The sequence below is a fragment of the Diplotaxodon limnothrissa genome, linkage group LG19 (genome assembly GCF_057381915.1).
Source record: "Diplotaxodon limnothrissa isolate DT_005_m linkage group LG19, D_limnothrissa_male_GT1.1, whole genome shotgun sequence".
Classification (NCBI taxonomy): Eukaryota; Metazoa; Chordata; class Actinopteri; order Cichliformes; family Cichlidae; genus Diplotaxodon; species Diplotaxodon limnothrissa.
Window position 1 is genome coordinate 7,884,547 of NC_140614.1, and position 17,929 is coordinate 7,902,475.

The 17,929-nt window shown below is 40.6% G+C and overlaps 2 protein-coding genes across 2 annotated transcripts; both read left to right on the top strand.

The window, feature by feature from the left end:
* Nucleotides 1-1,832: 1,832 nt before the first annotated feature.
* On the top strand, nucleotides 1,833-7,467 carry pgrmc2 (progesterone receptor membrane component 2). Its single transcript, XM_085343662.1, has 3 exons — nucleotides 1,833-2,189; nucleotides 4,653-4,808; nucleotides 6,638-7,467. Exons 1-3 carry the CDS (start codon nucleotides 1,847-1,849, stop codon nucleotides 6,733-6,735), a joined length of 597 nt encoding a protein of 198 aa, XP_085199788.1. The 5' UTR covers nucleotides 1,833-1,846; the 3' UTR covers nucleotides 6,736-7,467.
* Nucleotides 7,468-10,487: 3,020 nt separating this feature from the next.
* Nucleotides 10,488-15,169, top strand: asmt2 (acetylserotonin O-methyltransferase 2). Its single transcript, XM_085342529.1, has 9 exons — nucleotides 10,488-10,745; nucleotides 10,840-10,930; nucleotides 11,129-11,303; nucleotides 11,693-11,822; nucleotides 11,989-12,057; nucleotides 12,138-12,256; nucleotides 12,993-13,130; nucleotides 13,580-13,702; nucleotides 14,630-15,169. The coding sequence occupies exons 1-9, from the start codon at nucleotides 10,510-10,512 to the stop codon at nucleotides 14,839-14,841; spliced, it is 1,293 nt and encodes a 430-aa protein (XP_085198655.1). The 5' UTR covers nucleotides 10,488-10,509; the 3' UTR covers nucleotides 14,842-15,169.
* The last annotated feature ends 2,760 nt before the right edge of the window (nucleotides 15,170-17,929 follow it).

The window sequence follows — 17,929 nt, forward strand, 5'->3', positions numbered from 1 at the left end:
GGGGGGGGGGGAATGGTTGATTGACTACAGCTACAAGGTGGACATTGTTACAAGTCATGGAAAAAAGCCTAGACTGTAAAAGAGGCATTTCAAGTTGTTCATCAGGAGTGAGGACTATTACAGACTAAAGGATAGAGGACAAACCACAAAAAAAAAAACCATAATAGGGGCACTTAAAATTAGTGAAGGACTCGCACCAAAGCTGCTGCTCCATACCAATGTTTTTACTCTCTGACAGACATTGCAGCTAAACTACAATGTTTTAGTTTTTGTTTAATTTACAGCCTGCAAAAATTCATTTGGGACACTTGACGTCCCATTTTACAACCAGAAGTAGTATAATTTATTTTTATTTTTCCATGTATTTGATGGATGGAATAGTCTTAGGTAAGCATTGCAGTTCTTAATTGCTTTTTGCTATTGAATAAAATAAAAATGTTTAAAAAAAAAATGTAAAAAAATAAGTTTCTGCTGGAATAATGGGTGTGAGCTAGCATCATAAAACTACAGTATATTTTAGCTTGAAGTTTATATTTTGTTTGAGGCTTGGTGCTCTAGAGCACTTTAATGATTAACTTTCCTTTTATTTCACCAATGAACTTAAAATGTGTTTTAGAGCTGACTTTAACGGGAAAAAAATGTAAATACTATAAAAAATCATTTTGCCATTATTCATTTGATTTTTGAGAAGTGATTTGTTTTATTGGTAGTGTGGTGTTGAGTGTGTTTTTAGGGTAAAGCAGTGCATGTTGATGAATTGTAAAATGCAAAAAAATATAAAATACTGATTGTACAAAATTGTGTTTGTGTGATCTGTCCTACTTTATCTCTCCGACTCCCCTACCTCTATTGGGTTTGTGCATTTTTTTTATTATTTTTTTTCACTGCCAAGTCGCCTATCCTGATAAGCTAGTTTTTGTTGTCAAATCACAGCTCGCACCTTTTAACAGCCTAAAGAAGCAATTCATACTGAAAAGTGTGTGCATGGGTTCGGGAAAAAGCAAAAACAGAACAGCTCCCAAGGAATCCAAAGACACCCTGTGACTTAACGTCAGAAAGTCCAATATTGAGGAATTGTCAGAAATCATTTCCCATGCAGTTTTGACTGCTAACAGTCATGGATTGGCCTCCCCACAGTCTGGATCTCTAGCTTATTGACATACAGCATTTAAATGAGCTTTGAATGTTCTTCAAGAAGCCAGGAGAACTATTCCTGAAGACTACTTAAAGAAATGACAAGAAAGCTGCCTAAGAGAGAACTGACCTCACAGCCCATTGTTCATTCAGTGGGCTGGTTTCAATCATTGTGCAAAGGTACTGTGTAAAAGGTTGGGGAGACCTGCAATTGGCTGGGACTGAAGAAGTCACTTAGAAGAGTGATAAGACGTTTTTCCCACTGAAAACGCTACGTCCAGATGAACAGAATCAACTTTTTGGGGGTGCTTAAGAGAGTTCAGGCTATACTGAAAAATAAAGGTGATTATAACAAATATTCACTTTCAAGCTCATTAAAATTGTACAAACTCTGCTGTTGCCTTATAATTTGTGTATATATATATATATATATATATATATATATATATATGGTTGTTTTTGTCTTTTTTTGTTATACACACATATATATAGATAATTTTGTACTATTTTCAAACATATTTTCTATCAGTGTAAGGCGAATCCGCTGACACAAGGAGACTGAAGATCTTGGGGCTCCTGTGGAGCAGTCGCTTTCATTTTTGCCTAGCCGTAGCAGCAGCAGCAACAACGCTGAACCCTCGCTCAACTAGTGGTTCCCGACAGGACGTGAACGCGGCATTGGCCAGGGGCGGGTAGGCGCTAACCGTGCAGTATGGCGGACGATGGAGACAGTTCGAGCGGACCAGTTGACACAAGCGGTGGGCAGGGGGCAGCGGAGGAGTCGGACGGGCTTGGCCTCGGAGGGATGTTGCTGAATATCAGTATTTTAGTTCTAGTAGCGGTGGTCTGTCTGGTGGTCTACCGACGGTGGGGCAAACGGCTATACTCATACGCGGCCCAGGGCGACGAGGCCTCGGCGCTTCCCAAGATGAGGAGACGGGACTTCACTCTGGAGCAGCTGCGGGAGTACGACGGTATCCAGAACCCCCGCATCCTGATGGCCGTCAACATGAAAGTTTTCGACGTGACCAGCGGGAAAAAGTTTTACGGTAAAGGTGAGTGAGCTGTGGGAAAACAATCTTTACGATTGCGTGAGGAAGCTGAGGTGTCCCTTCTTGGGGTGAGTTGTCCCGAACCAAAATTTGGGCGCAAACCGTCGGGGTTAGCCTAGCTCTTCGGCTTTGTCTATGTTTTTGAATGGAGTGCTAGCTGTTAGCTAGCCGCTAGCACGACTTTTCTTTTGGGGTTGTGACTACAACTAAAGTTGCAGACGTTTGAACCTTATATATATATATATATTAATGTACCGTAAACCTGCGACACTTTCTGTTTAAAGTTATGCAGCCGGGAGATGATTATTACGTTTTAGCATGCTAGTCTGCTAACGCTAGCCTGTTAGCTTGTCGACGTGCACAATGTGCGAGTGTCTGGACTGGACCCGTCGCTTGTTTACAGTGATGGGACTCACAATGCATCAATTCTGTACAGTTTGCATGAATATTTTCACCTCAAATGACCTCAGCACTACTGTACTCGTACTGTATGTTTATTTGCGATTGGGAAAAGCAAGTTTGGGTGCCACTGTGTGAAGTTAAATGGAGTTATAGGGACGAGCCTGGCAAAACACGAAAAGAAGATATGACACGTCTTTCACTTAGACAAAACGAATGTGACGGGCCCACAGCCGTCTAACGTGCTACTCTGCATTTTCTCTGGCTAGGCTGAGTCAGCCGTCAACTCTGCAATAAACTATAATTATTCAAACAGCAGTCTCATGTGTCAGTCTGCTACTTCACAATGAGAGGACCGAGCCAAGCAGGCCCTGAATCTGTCCACCTCACCAACTTATGACACACTACCAGAGGCTCAGTGGAGCTGGCAGGACCGTGACATAAACTGTAGTGTATATTAGTCACACTGGATTTAATGCTGGAGAAACAGTTGATAGAAAAGTAAAACAAGGCATAAACTAAATAAATTAAAATGAATAAAGATGTGCAACTTGGTAATGGTGGTGTTTTCTGCTGTTCCATCACCACCTTCCTTGTCAGATCTGATGCATTTGTCATTCATTGTGGCATTAAATAGATCCACCCTTTAATCAGAAATTATATTAAGTCACTTGTATCCCTGCAGTTGTAGCTGTCACTCACAGCTGTTGCTCTGTCTTTCAGGCCTTATTCTGGCACTAATGTGGTCCAGTGAGCGTTTCTTTTTTGTTACACATCAAGTCAACATGAAAAAAAAACAGCATGATTCAAATTTAGTAAATGTCTATGTTGCACACTGAAGTTTCGTGTGAAGTGCACGCTGGAGTTTTCTCTAATTCTCGTGGTTGATTGTGAAAGGTAAAGAGTACTCCTTATCTTTGAGTTGATTAGCTCTGCTTCATAAACTCTTAAGCAGTGCCAGAGTGAGCATTGATCTGTGTTGGGTTGCACCGTTATATGAGCCTGCAGAGTTTTCACATGCAAGTCAGATGATTGTCCTCTTGGAAGATGATGAAGGATTCAAAACGTGGAGAAAAACTTCAGGAGTTTTATGAGACTGTATATCACTGGTCCCTTTCGAGTGATAATAAAGTCAGATATCAGAAGCAGAAGTCCCTTAGTGTAACACATGTCCTTGTAAAAATTAATCTTGCTGGCAGATGTTACAAGACTGGGTTGTAACAAAGGTAGGAAAATACTGGATGTGATCTGATTAGATTACAATGTTTGTTTGACTAAAGCCCTCAGTGCTGCTAATGTGGTGAGTTTTGTTGCAGGTCTGGTTTAGAGTAACAAATTGTCATAGGTGACAACAGAGACCTGTCATTTCTGTGACATTTCTACAGGACAAAAAAATTTGTTCTTTTTCTAACAACTGCCTATTCATTGCATCTCTGAAGATTTGCATGATTGATTTTTCTTTCTAATCAGAAGAGTTTGAAGGACTCATTCCTTTTGAGTGGTGTGAACGAGTGAATGTTTGGCATTTCTGCTTGAAAAGTGCCTGTTGACATGATTAAATTTCTGCTTGAGTAACTGTTTAATTGACAGAGTGTTGCAGCCCCAGTTAAACTCTTGTGCAACTCAGGAAATGTACTCCTTAGGTTGCTGATATTGAGTTTCAGATTACAATATGATCATACTAATCTATCTCCAGACTCTAATAAAAACATCAGTAGTGCTCATTCAGCATCTACAATGTGGATGATTTTAAAAACAAACTATTTTTAATGTATTTATTTAGCAGCTTAATGAACACGTTCATGCGTATTTACTGTTCTTGAAAACGTTTAATGTGAAGCAGCTGCTATCGTCACAAGATGCAAGTCTGAGTTAATCATAAAAGGTTAACTTGTTGCTTTACTCCAACTTCATCTGTATACTTTCCCTTATTCTCAGTAAAACCATGTGATGCTTTTGCGCTGCACACACAGTGGAGTGCAAACACTTTGTTGGTTATTTGATTAGTTAAAGGAGATATGAAAGTACTTTAACTCTTACTCATTCTTGCTGTTGTTTGTTTCTCAGATGGTCCTTATGGCATTTTCGCTGGCCGGGATGCTTCGAGAGGCCTGGCCACCTTCTGCCTGGAGAAAGACATCCTGAGGGACGAGTACGACGACTTGTCAGATCTCAGTGCTGTACAGATGGAGAGTGTTAGAGAGTGGGAGATGCAATTTATGGGTACGCTTATGAAGAGAAAATACACTCGTATTGATTTTGCTCAGATTTCACAACAGCACCCATCATATTAAGTGAGGATCCAAATAGCTAGACAGCACTGACTGAGTTTTAATCTTCTGTTTGTATTGATTTCAAGTTTACTTCACTGTCCAAAAAAGCAAGTTTTTTTTTTTTTTGCTTTGTTTGTTTTTCCTCGACTGGACCCTCAGGCCTGTCATTTTGGGGGGGGAAAACACTACTTGCAGTCATTATGTAAGTAGACCCTCACTAAATACTCATTAGTGACTTATTAGGCTTTTAAAGGTGAGTCAGTGGTGGAAAAACCATCAGTGGACCAAATGGGTCAGCAGCTTCAGTTTGCCCCTTCTTGTAGAAAATATGAAGAAGCAGCTGTAGCTAAGAGCTCTTTTCATAACTCATTAATCTGCTAATGAAGTGACCTGCTGTTTATGCCATATGGGCATTTTTTTGCTTTTTGCCGTACACCTACGGTGATGCCATAAAGTGTCTCATTTACTCTGGAAACAGACAAATTACTGTGTGTGATATAAAGATCAGAAGTAGCACACTGTCAAATTATATCAGCAGTTATTTTCACTATGGACTATTTGCAGTCTGTAGTTAAAAACCTGCAGTTAATTAAAATCTTTTTTAAGAAAGGGAGGTGTTGAAGGATTTGAAGCTACAAAATTATTTATACTATTGTTATTCATTGATTATCCATAGACTTGAAGTCATTTCAGCTCTGAATGTTTGTTGGTTGTCTGGAGTTGAAAGAAACTTTGGAGTGAACTTGAAAGAGACATGCAAAAAAACAAAAACATAAAAAACCCTGAAAATATCTCCCGCCACCACATCTTCAGCAGAGCAGTTAACAACAGGAAGCACTGAAACTGGAAGGAAACAAAGGCCTTCATTTTCTGACATGTCATAATCCAAGGATTATTCTGTGCTCGCTGTACATGCAGCACAGTGTTGGATCCTGTTACAGTCTGTCATTTTAAAACTTTCCTCGTGTGATTTACCTCAGATCTACTGTATTAGTGTCTAATTTTGGACTGGAACTCGTCTGAAGTACTGCCGGGCTTCTGCTTGCTTAAATAACACTTTAAAGCAGGACTGAGCAGCTTTGGCTGAGTTGGTGAATCCCAAACTGCAGTTGATTGACTCTTATAAGAGGATGACAGCATGTCATTTACGCTCAGCGCTGTTCCGGCCCAAAGTTGTATCTTGACATCGAGGGCAAATGTATTCGCTTAAGTATTGAGAGAGGTTTGGGAGCTTAAATCACGAGTTGATTAATTTACTGACATAAAACAAATTATAATGTAATAATTTTGGTTCCAGCCTCAAACACTTAAGCCTTCCCAAACTAAGCCTAAAAACTGAGCATCTTTGATTTTTGGACTGTTGCTGATTGTGTCACACATGGGTCAGATGTCTTGTTTTTACCAGCCAAAACCAGTCTGCTGATTCAGCCTCGGGGGTTCAACGGTCACTTTTTGTGTGTGTGGCTTTTAGGGCAGCCAGCAGACATGCAGGTCCAGATTTCTGTTTCTGCCCTACAGTCATTTATAAATCCAGAGAAAATTAGCGAAGCAAATCAAAGCCAAATCTTTATCAGACATGCAATCCCTTATCTCCAAAATGTATTGACCACGTAAGGCAATTGAATGTACCCTGACCAGCTGTCTGACATTTTACTTGGAAACCCAGCCAAACAATTTTTCCATTGTCCGGTTACTTGTAGGTTAGCCGTCTGTCAGGTGATTTTATTGATCACTCAGCCCTTTGTTTGAGCTTTAAATCTGTTCTGCACTTTCTTCCAGAAAAGTATGACTACGTCGGAAGGTTACTGAAGCCGGGCGACGAGCCGTCAGAGTACACAGACGAGGAGGACATCAAGGACCACCTGAAACACGACTGAGAGGTTCCATCACTCCGACCAAAGCCAGGAGCCCCAAACAGCTGTGACAGGGCCCCCCCAGGCCCCCCTAGACCACTTCCTCCATTTCCTCCTGCCCTATTGGCCTATCTGCCACTCCCTTCTCCTGCCCCACTGGCCAAAATCTTCACTCCTGATTCTGCCCGGTGACATGGCTGCTCTGGAAGGGCAGAATTCAAGTGTAAACACCCAGACCTCCCTCTTCTCTCCATCCCACAGAGATCACCACCAACAGAAAGCGATTGACCGCAAAAACCTTCGAGGAGCTTTTTTTTTATCGACAGCAAACACATCTGGGGGCGGCGAGAGGCCTCGTGACATTAGATGTATCTGAAACAAAAACCCTAAAATATTTTAATCATTTGTCTGGGGGAGGGGGAAAGTGTGGTCGTCATGGTCGCCGCAGGGCACGGGTGGAGGCTGGTCCGAGGTAGTCAGAGAAACACATTGGTCTGAGATGATCAGTGGACTGGGATGGGGAAGCGGATTTCTCTCTCTTTTTATCTTTGGTTTAGTCACATTGCAACTGAAACTGCTTCAGCTTCGGACAGCTTATCAATCAATCATTTGATTTATTTTTTTTCTTTTGTTTTTTGTGTTTAAGTCATTGTCTCCCCTTGTTCAGAGGGCAGTGCTGTGGCCTAACCAAAGGCAATTGGCAGGGCGTCGCATTTTCCTGTTGTTTGTAGTGTATGCACTACTAGTTTTCTTTGTTTGTCACCATGTGATTGTATTTGTTGAGTAGCATAGAGGGAGGGCAGGGCGGGAGGGCAAATTTTTGTTTTTTCTCTTTTTTTTTTTTTGTTTCCTTTTTATTTTGGATGGGAGGGGGTGGAGGGGTCAGAGGTCCTCGCCATATGAAACTTGTTTTGAATCACATCAGATGGACTGAATCAGTGATCGGGAATACAAAGGGAAGATGACAGGGCAGTCCTAATCAATCGACTCAATTGTTTACATGCCTCACAAGCCAGCTGCAAGTCTGTAGATTCCCCTGAAAATGGTCCAAGTATTAATTGTGCCTTATTTTGTTTGTTGTGTCAGTCCTGACCGGTCTAACAGAGGAGGCAAGCAGAAGGATGGAGGTGTAGGCTTTTCCTAGACTCGGTCCCCCAGACTTTTAAGAAGGCATATGTTCTATCAGTCGTCCATGCACAGACTGTAATATTTCCCCACTTCACAAACTTTGTAAATAGTCCGTATGAATTACTCAGTGTTACTGCCATATTTATGTAGTTGATGAACTCCATATACGTATAATGCTATGTCGTATTGGCCAAACCCCCCCTCCATTGTTTGTTTTTTTTTGTTTGTTTTTTTGTATTTCCTTCTTTGCGTTCTAAACTTCTTTTTAAATGTGGATGAATTTCCAAACGGGGGGAAAACAAAATACAAGGAGCGTTGCAGGGTGCTGCAGGGTGGGACCGGGAGCTGTTATTGCAGAAAATGTTTTTCAGAGCCGTTGCTTATCCTGTAAATATATCTATCATTTTATTAAAGCATGTGCAACAACAAAGTGAGCTATGCTGAATTCCCACCACATCTCATGTATTTAAATGTTGGGCGTGTGTGTGTGCGTGTCTGCGTGACAGAAGCAGGAAGGGATTTGTTCATGCATAATAAATCAATTTGGTTAATAATTGAAGATGTCTGGAATTTATTTGAGATGCGTGATTGGATCGCTAGCAGGAACACAGTTTTCCCGTGTTTTATCACTGTCTTTCCATCAGTCCTGTTTGCTTTCTTCTGACAGCGATGGTGGGGGAACAGTCATGCTGGGTGGCACATGCATGCAGTAATTAGAAGTTCTGTAATATAACTAAGAAGAAAAAAAAAAGTGCTAAGAGTTTCACAAAATGTGAAGCTGCCTCTAGTAAAGTAAAAACCTTTGTGTTTAACTAGGAACTAAACTTACTGTTTGATACTGCAATAATTTTAAAAAATCTATATGTTGAAGGAAATACTTAGGGTGATGTTAATAATGAGCAAATAACAGAATATTTTTTTACTTCATAGGATTTGAATGAATCACTCAGCCTCATCAGGACAGGTTTGATTTGCTTGCGTAAGACAACCCATACATAAGATATCCTAAGTAGTTAAAACGTGTTTGCATAAAACTGAAACATGACTTGGGTCAACAACACTAATATTTGGATACCGTAGCTCGCTGGTACATTAGCATCAACATTTATAACATGCAAATCTTTGCAAAAGCTGAAATTCGGCCTCCCATTGCTGCACCCTCTGCACATACTGGAAATCTACGCATATATAAACATACTGGATTAATAGTCTTGTGTATGCAAACATTTGCAGTACTGAGCAAAAGTTTTGAAACATCCTTTGGATCCTGTATGGAAGGAAAAACAGTTTGTACAGTTCTAATGAGCTTTGAAAGTCTGTTTTGCATGAGGACCTTTTTTCTTCAACAGAGGCTGAAATCTCTTAGACAAGCTTTCTTGTGATTTCATTAAGCACAAATAGGAATAGTCAGGAATAATTCTCCAGGCTTTTTGAAGGACTTTCAAAGCTCTTCTTTGGATGTTGGATGCATATCGTTCTGATCTCTATCAAGCTGATCCCACACTGCTTCAATAATGTTGAGGTCCAGGCTCTGGGGAGGCCAGTCCATGAATGAGTGTTTTTAGTGATTTTTACTCCACTTCTTGTATAATTTCCCTATTTCAGCCTTTTCTTCCTATTTCCCTTCTCTAAAAACGCCTTCCTGACATTAACCCCTCCATAGAGAATATTTCTGATTGTCTTTAGCAAGCTGCTGATGGATCATCTAACGGTCCAGATGCACGTATCATGATTTTTCCAGTTTCTTACAGACTTTAAGATACTGTCCGTTTGTCAAAGATCATTTTTAGGTCTGCCACGTCTTTTCTCCTCCACTTCTTTATTTTAATTTATTTCTTAAGGACACATTGCACGTCATGCTGAGACATGCCAAGGTTACAGCTGATAGCTCTTTTGGAATCACCTTGTTTTTACCAAAAACCTGTCAAACTGAATTTTTTATTCAACATTCAAGAAGTTTATTGTCATATACACCACAAAACACAAGTGGATACGCAGAGCAATTAAATTCTTACTCTGCAGGTTCCCTTCACATTAAATAAACAAATAACTAAAATAAAGAATAGACTTAACTCTGAGCACAGAAAATAATAAAGTAAACAAGTGCTTATGTAGCTTATGTGTGGGTGTAGTAAGAATTTAAGGTGCAAGTAGTTGCAACACTGTCACAGTGGTAATATATACAGAATATGTAACATTAAAATTGTTTATATTGTATGACGTTGTATTATGTTGTATATAAATGTACAAAATTGCAAATTTACAGGTCAAAGAATTCGACAGCTCGACAATTAGTGAGTTTTCATAGGTTCAAGACAAGAAATCGGAACAAGTGTTGTGTTTTTGTGACAGCCTGGTTGTAACAAGGTAACACTTTGTCCCCCCTCTTGTCCTTCATAGCCACAAAGAATGAGTAAATATTATTTGTGCTTGCTAAGTAATTTCTCCCGGGTTCGCTGTCATATCCAGAGACACTGGAACATTTTTGGTACATGTAACACCAATAATAAACATTAATCCATATTTCAGAGCTGCATTTATTCATTCACGTGGAGCGTAAATCTCTGATATCAACTACTCAACTGCGCCTCCCTCCGCCGCTGATTGATTCGGGAACTTCATCACAACGTGTGTGAGTGAGTGTGAGTTTGGTGTTGGCTGTTGTGGCTCATGCACTGTCGCCGTTGTGTAAAGCCAAAGCGGGTTTCTCCTAATGCTTTCAGCAAGATCACGGATCACGGATGTATCTTAGCTGATTCTCTGCCGAACATTTCCCAGCAGCAGCTCCATCACACACCGCCGACATTTTGGCTGTTTTATCTAAAACCCAAGCTAACCGTGCTGCACTTACACCCTCTAAAACCAACCTTCACCAGACTCGGATCCTTCTGGCTGCTTTCCGGACGGTAAGTGGTGATCCCGTGGAGAGTGTTTGTCCACGTTAAGCGCGAGTTTTTCCTCCGGCTGTGAGGGCGTTGTGTCGGTATGTTTCCCCACTAGGAGCGCAGTAATGGCAGAGCATATGTCCCAGAGTGAGCTGGATTACCCGTTCAAACTTCTGGAGTATTTTAACGGCTTCAGAGTGTCCAAGGTAAACATTTCACGGTTTATCTTCGGGAAGTGTCAGTCTGATTTAATGTGTGTCGATTCAGATTTTCTCCACTATATGCAGGAACTGTTGAAATATTACAAACTGGACTGAGGTGGTGGATCTGCCTATAGTCATAGTTTTTTAACTAAAAGTCTGCCTACCAGTGCAAGGTTGTTAACTTGACAGGTCTTTCCGCAGGTGATATTTTCAGCCTGTGAGCTTGGAGTATTTGACCTGCTGCTCAGGTCCCAGGAGCCTTTGAGTGCCCAGCATGTTGCTCAGGAGCTGGGCACCAGCTTGGATGGGATGGAGAGGCTGCTGGACGCGCTGGTGGGCATTGAGATCCTGGAGGTTGAGAAGACAGATGGAACAGGTGAGGAATAGGAGGAGGCGGGTATAGTGTAGCAAGCAAAAGATCCCTGATTTGTTTCTGGGAGGAGATGCAAACCCCTCGGGGTTGTGTCAGGAAGGGCACAAGGGGTGGAAATCTGTAGAGCTACCCGCTGTGGTGACCGAAAGTAGTTTTTGATGTACAGAGAGAAGGAAACTACAAAAATATGATGGTTTCTCCCTGGGCATGAAAATGATCTCCAGTGTGATCATTCCAAAAAGCCAACATGTCAAATTTAAGCTACATCAGGTAATAATATTATAATTAAAAAATGGTATAATTAAATTGTATGTAATTGTGTAACAGTTACATTTAGCTGCTCTTTAAGGCTTTCATTTTAATTTATTGCTCTTTCTCTTCTATTAAAACAGCTTTGTACAGCAGCACCGACGTGGCAAATCTTTATCTGGCCAAAGGCAGCGCCAAATCTCTCCATGACATGATCGTCTACCAATCCCAAACCATCTACCCACTGTGGAACAACTTGGTGGATGCTGTCAGGTCTGTGTATTCACATGGGACCACATCAGGCTAAAATACCACACAAAACGAGCTGATTTAACAGGGCTTTTAGAAATGTTTGCAGATGTAAAGCAACCATTCTCTTTCGCTTTGTGTTGTTTTCATGAGCACAAAGAATTGTTCCTTATCCTCTGTCATCATGCAGGGAGGGGAAGAATCAGAATGAAAAGACATTCGGCCTTCCAGCAGAGGAGGTCTTCCAAGCCATTTACAGGTTGGTGTTGATCCCGCTGCTTCAAGTGTGGCTTTGAGCTTGTTAGGATTCAGTATATGAACCTAAACTGTACCGCACAGATCAGAAGAGGACATGCTGAAATTCATGGGTCTCATGAACTCGTCATGGGTTCTGGATGGACATGACGTTGTGACAGCGTTCAATCTCTCCGGCTTCCAGAACGTAGTAGATCTTGGAGGTAAGAGGCTGTCAGGGATGCTCTGACATCTGAGAGGGGCTATTATTCTTCCCAAGAAGGCAAATAGATATACACACACCTATCAGACATAACATTATGTCCACCTTTAAGTCGTTTAAGTTGCGAGGTGGGGCCTCCATGAATCGGGGCTGTTTGTCCAGTACATCCCATACATGCTCAATTGGATTGAGCTCTGGGGAAACCGGAGACAAGTTAACATCTCAGTCTCGTTGTTGTGCTCCTTGAACCATTTTTGCTTTGTGGCAGGGCACATTATCCAGCCTTCACTCCCCCACATGCATCAGTGTCTCTTGGTGACTCATCATCCTGTCGCTGGCTCACCACTGCTCCTTCGTTCGACCACTTTTGACAGATACCGACCTTTGCAGACTGGGAACACCCCACAAGAGCTGCAGTTTTGGAGATGCTCTGACCCAGTCGTCTAGCTATCACAATTTGGTCCTCGTCAGACTCGTTCATCTCCTTAAACTCACCCATTTTTCCTGCTTCTAACACATCAACTTTGAGGACAAATGTCCACTTGGTCCCAGATATATCTCGCCCAAATAGGTGCCATGAAGAGGAGATAATCAGTGTTATTCACTTCACCTGTCAGTGCTCGTAACGTTATACCTGATTGGTGTAGATACCTCAAATTCATGTATACCAAAAATGAACATTTTGAAGGATTGTTCCCTCTGATAAATGTTGATCGCTGTTTATGAACGATTGCTAGGTTGCACTGGTGCTTTGGCCCGCGAGATGGCAAAGGCGTATCCCTCATCCACCGTCACAGTGTTTGATCTCCAGCAGGTCGTGGAAGTGGCTCAGAAGCATTTCTCTCAGGAGAATGATGCTATTGTATTTCAGTCCGGTAAGTCTGCTATGGATGATTTAAAACACCTTAAATGTTTAAGAAAAAACATACATGGGGGTGGCTATATGTCACCTACTAATCAGAAGGTTGGTAGGTTCATGATCCTCTGCTACTAACCCCAGGTTGCTCTCCAATGCTTGCGTCTGAGTATGAATGTGTGTGAATGTTAGATAGAAAGTACTTCCCTAGAAAGGGCATAGAAAAATGTTCAAAACCTCCTGTTTGCAAGGTGCAGCCAATCAGAAAAAAGCTGGGTTAAAAAAGAGGAGGAAAGGAGCTTAAACATCTTGTTTTGGTTATTTTGAAATCTGAATCATGCATAGAAGCATGGAAGTAGATATAATAGGTCCCCTATGAGATTAGTTAGGAAAAAAGCATTTTTTTCTTCACTGTAACCAATAAACTGGTAAATACGTCTTTATTAATGCTGCGCCCTCTACGTGCAGGAGATTTCTTCACTGGTGAAATCCCCACTGCAGACTTGTACGTTCTGGCCAGAATCATTCATGACTGGCCTGAAGAGAAGTGCCTGACGCTGCTGAAGAAGATCTATGACATGTGTGCACCAGGTCAGTACACCAGGTACATGTGGGGGTTTGTTGTTTTAGCGACAAACCACTGAATGTGAGATCTGTCAAGTCTGGGAAAGTAGAGAAGTAACAGCTTCAAAAGCGGACAAGTTATGTTCAGTTTGTGTCAAAATGAGACATTTTCTTACCAGAGTTAGTGGCCAGCTTGAAAATAGCCACTGTTATTACATTTCATATTGCTAATGAGCTTCATCAAAAGAGTAAGAATAATATGAGTATATTATTGAGCGATCAAGTTTGAAGTTGACATTTCTGAGCTCCCAGTTGGAATTTTCATCTGGAACGTCTCCTCAACTCAGAGTCAGAGCAACCCCACCAATCCTGAGGTAATCACAATCACAGCCATAGATGGTGGCTGTGATGTAAACAGTAGTAAAACTGAAAAACTTGTCATCTGTACTGCCATTGTTGTGTATTTGTAACTCAGCCCACTCATCAGGCTCTATCTTTGAATGCCCTGCAGCAGTGTTTTTAAGCACAGAAAACAAGTATTACATTGTTTTTCTTGTGACACGTGAATAGCTCGACCTTGGTAATAATGAAAACAAATCCCATTTTTCTTCGTTTTTGCAACTTTACTGCCGACACTCCCAAGTTCCGACTTCCGTGGTATCTGGAGCACAGCATAAATAACAGTTTTAGTAATTGTTTCCATTTGTTAATGATTTGACCTGTATTTTATCTGCTGCACTGTAAGATGTTCACAAACCTGCTGGCCAACACTAGTTTACTCCACCAAGTACTAAATCATGTGTTTCGAGGGGATCAAACACTTATTTCACTCAGTAGAGTACACATTGTTGCTATATTTTCTCAATTTTTCATTTGATTATTATACTTATAGCAGTTTTTGTTTCTATTTGAAACAAAAACTGCTTTCAGTATCTTTGTTTGTCCTCCTGCCAGGCGGCGGCGTCCTGCTGGTAGAAGCGATGCTGTTTGAGAACAGACGAGGGCCCATCATGACTCAGCTTTTCTCCCTCAACATGCTGGTGCAGACGAAGGGCAGGGAGCGCCCACCGTCCGAGTACACACACATGTTCAACAAGACCGGCTTCAAGAACATTCAGGTCTGCCGCACGGGCAAATCTTATGATGCCATATTGGCCATCAGATGAGCTCAGACAGAGAACGGGATGCTTAGAAAGCATCTGTCAAAAGTCTGGGAAATTAGAGAAAGGTTAAGTGGAAACTTCAAGGCCTCGATAAGGAACAGATGTCAACATCAAACTGTAAACTGTGGGGAGAAAAAAAAAGTTGTCCACATGGATCTCCAGTTTATGTTATCGTCAGCACCAATTATTTAATATTTTGAAATTTTTCTTACAGTTCACCTTGTCTTTCGACCACACCTCTGGTTAGAGGTTGCTGCTGTGATAGATAATATCTTTTAGTCATACTTGCGTCTATAAGTAATGTTCTCACCTTTCACCAAGCAAAATAAGATTCAAGAATGGGTTCAGATTTTAAAAAAAATGTAACATTTGATGAAGATTTTCTCTCTTGATACCACTCTTATGGTTGTATGCTAAATATGAAGCTACTACTACCACCAGAAGCTTGTTAACTTAACATTAAGCTAAGCTAAGCTAAGCTAACAAGTAACTGTTTAGCATAGTTAGCATAAAGACAAAAGTAGGTTAACCTGCAGATATGTTTAATTTACCTTAACTAAATAAATACACTAAGCTAATAAGCAACTGGTTAGCTCAGTGTCAAGGCTCTGACATGAATTCATTGCTCAAGAGTTGTTCACCATATTGAAGATGACACAACAAGTGTTTGCATGGGAAATGTGTGTTCCCCAATGGGTTGGCTCTCGCTGGGTGAAAATGGTTGCAAAATATGTGCAGGACCAAAATCATCCTAGTGATTGCTTTGGTTGCTAGCACATTGCTTGTAGTTTTTCGTGGTTGTCTGCAAATACTCATCTAGCTGAGAACTAGTACATTTTTACAATTTGTAAAAATTTGTACAATTTGTAAAAATGTTACGCAAAGTGGAAATGGAGAAGCCGTGCCTCACCACTGGAGGCAAGCATGTTTCACAAGTTGCAACTTTTACTTTGAAGGTGACGAATCTTTATTTCTAGCTTGTGTTGGACTTTTTGCAGTTTCACTAAAGTTCGGAGAGTGGCTGGGAAGTGTTTGTAGTCAACTCTGTCACTTCCAGTCAAACTAGGACAGCAGCAACATGCTAGCAACCAAAGCAATGACAGAGAGTTTTTCACCAGTTGGTTGAACTGGTACCTATGGCATTTAGAAGCTCCTTGTCTACGTCCCAGCAACTACTATCAACTTCAAGAAACTGGTTGGGGTATACTCACTTCCCTCAGAGTCAGTGGTTGCCAAATGATCACAGGCCATTTGACTGGCTTGTGTGACTGGGGCTTTATTTACTTGATCCTACATTATCACTGTGATCATCACACATCCAAATTGGTGGACGAGTTAATGTCAACACTGACGCTCGCTTCTCTTCTCTTTTATGACTATTTTTTATGCCTATTCAACCAGAATATTAGACCAGTATATCATAGTGGGCACTGCATATGCACCCCAAAACCTTTTTAAACATTTTTGCACAAAGTTAGTTTTATAATTTTGAATTACATCCAGACTTCAGATATAATCTGATCATAAACAGTTTTTAACCAGATAAAGAAAAAAGTCATTTTCACACTGTTGGGAAAACTGACCCTATAATATTTGTTCATGCAAAAATCAGACTGTAAACCTGCTGCCATCATTGCTTTCATTGTTCTACACAATATTTTCTCAGTTGTGTCTATCTTGCAATGTGTCATTTCTCAGTCTCTGTAGAAAAGTCAGTTTTGTCTGTCTTGTAGATCTTACCAAGTCTGTGCTAGATGTGTGTGTCTTCATGTATTTAATGATTCTGTTTCACTCACAGGAAGACACATCAGACTAATAAAGTTCAAATAGGAAAAATACTGACCTTTAAACTTAAAAAAAGTGATGTGATGTGTGTGAACGTGCGCGTGTTCCCAGCTTTCCTGTTCACTGTGACGAGTGGAAGATGAGACTCAACTGTATTTAACCCTTTATGATCACCTCTGTTTACCTTCATCATTCCTCTGCTGCTATTATGAAGTTCTCACTGTGTTGGCTGGTTGAAGAAAAAAGAATCACTCGGGTGCTGTTTAAAAAACCCTCTTTGTCAATGTCTGGTGCATTTTGTCGTTTTATGTTTTATTTTTTTATGATGTCAGTTAGCGAGGCTTCAGGAACTGAAGCTCTTGTTCACACCAGAAGCCGACTCGCATCAAATCGGCTCCTCATAGCTGCTGATAAGTTCACACGTGAATTAAAACATGTGTTAATGGAGCTGTGAGATTATGTTTTATTAGCATGTGTGTCACTGATGACATGTAAATGTAGAATAACAACATGTGCAATAGAAATGGAGCATTTGAGTCACCGGACCCTCCTCCTCCTGCTCATTCCTGTAAGCATGCATCCTTCAGACACACATCTTGGATATTCTGTACAAAAAGTTCATTTGAACAAAAAATATTATGTTTATAATTTTTTGTATTAAAAGTATTGCATGTAAACACAGCCACAGGGTGTTGGGAGTTTGTCCTTGTAGCTGATACTGTGATAGTTCTTTAGTCTTAAATATTTATTAGTTAATGTTTTTACAGCCTCCCTGAATTTTTGCCTGGACTTTACACAGTTTACACATTAGTTATTGAATTACTATTATGTTAAATTGTTCTTTGTTACCAAAGCAGCAATTTTAAGAAGTCATATCCAATATGTAATGTGATCATTTGTCTCGGTTTCTCCTGGCAAAAATTACGAGGATCCAAGAATTATAGATAATGAGTCTTACAGTTTTTTTTTATTTATAATATGGTGTATCCATGAGCAAACTATGCAAAGTATAATAAAATACTTCATTTCACTGAGATATTTTCTTTTGCCTTTTATTCAGCTATTCTGCGTTAACGGGACTATTTTATTAAAGGCTATTTTCAGTGTTTTGCTTGCTGTAACTTGCAAGTTTCCTAGCTTCTGGGATAAATATTCAGATATTATCAAACTGCTTTCATAAATGAGCTGATACAGTATGTTGTAAATAATATCGAAGAGCACAGAAAGAAACACAAAAAGGGGCGTATCAGTAAAGAAAGTGATTATATTGATCTAGGAAACCTTTACGAAGGGAAGAAAATGTGTC

Bases quoted from the DNA above. Each gene is read 5' to 3' on its own strand.
- pgrmc2 (XM_085343662.1), top strand. From the start codon at position 1,847: ATGGCGGACGATGGAGACAGTTCGAGCGGACCAGTTGACACAAGCGGT. The intron at 2,190-4,652 runs GTGAGTGAGCTG...TTTGTTTCTCAG, and splicing joins GAAAAAGTTTTACGGTAAAG to ATGGTCCTTATGGCATTTTC. The intron at 4,809-6,637 runs GTACGCTTATGA...ACTTTCTTCCAG, and splicing joins GTGGGAGATGCAATTTATGG to AAAAGTATGACTACGTCGGA.
- asmt2 (XM_085342529.1), top strand. From the start codon at position 10,510: ATGCACTGTCGCCGTTGTGTAAAGCCAAAGCGGGTTTCTCCTAATGCT. The intron at 10,746-10,839 runs GTAAGTGGTGAT...TTTCCCCACTAG, and splicing joins TTCTGGCTGCTTTCCGGACG to GAGCGCAGTAATGGCAGAGC. The intron at 13,703-14,629 runs GTCAGTACACCA...TCCTCCTGCCAG, and splicing joins CTATGACATGTGTGCACCAG to GCGGCGGCGTCCTGCTGGTA.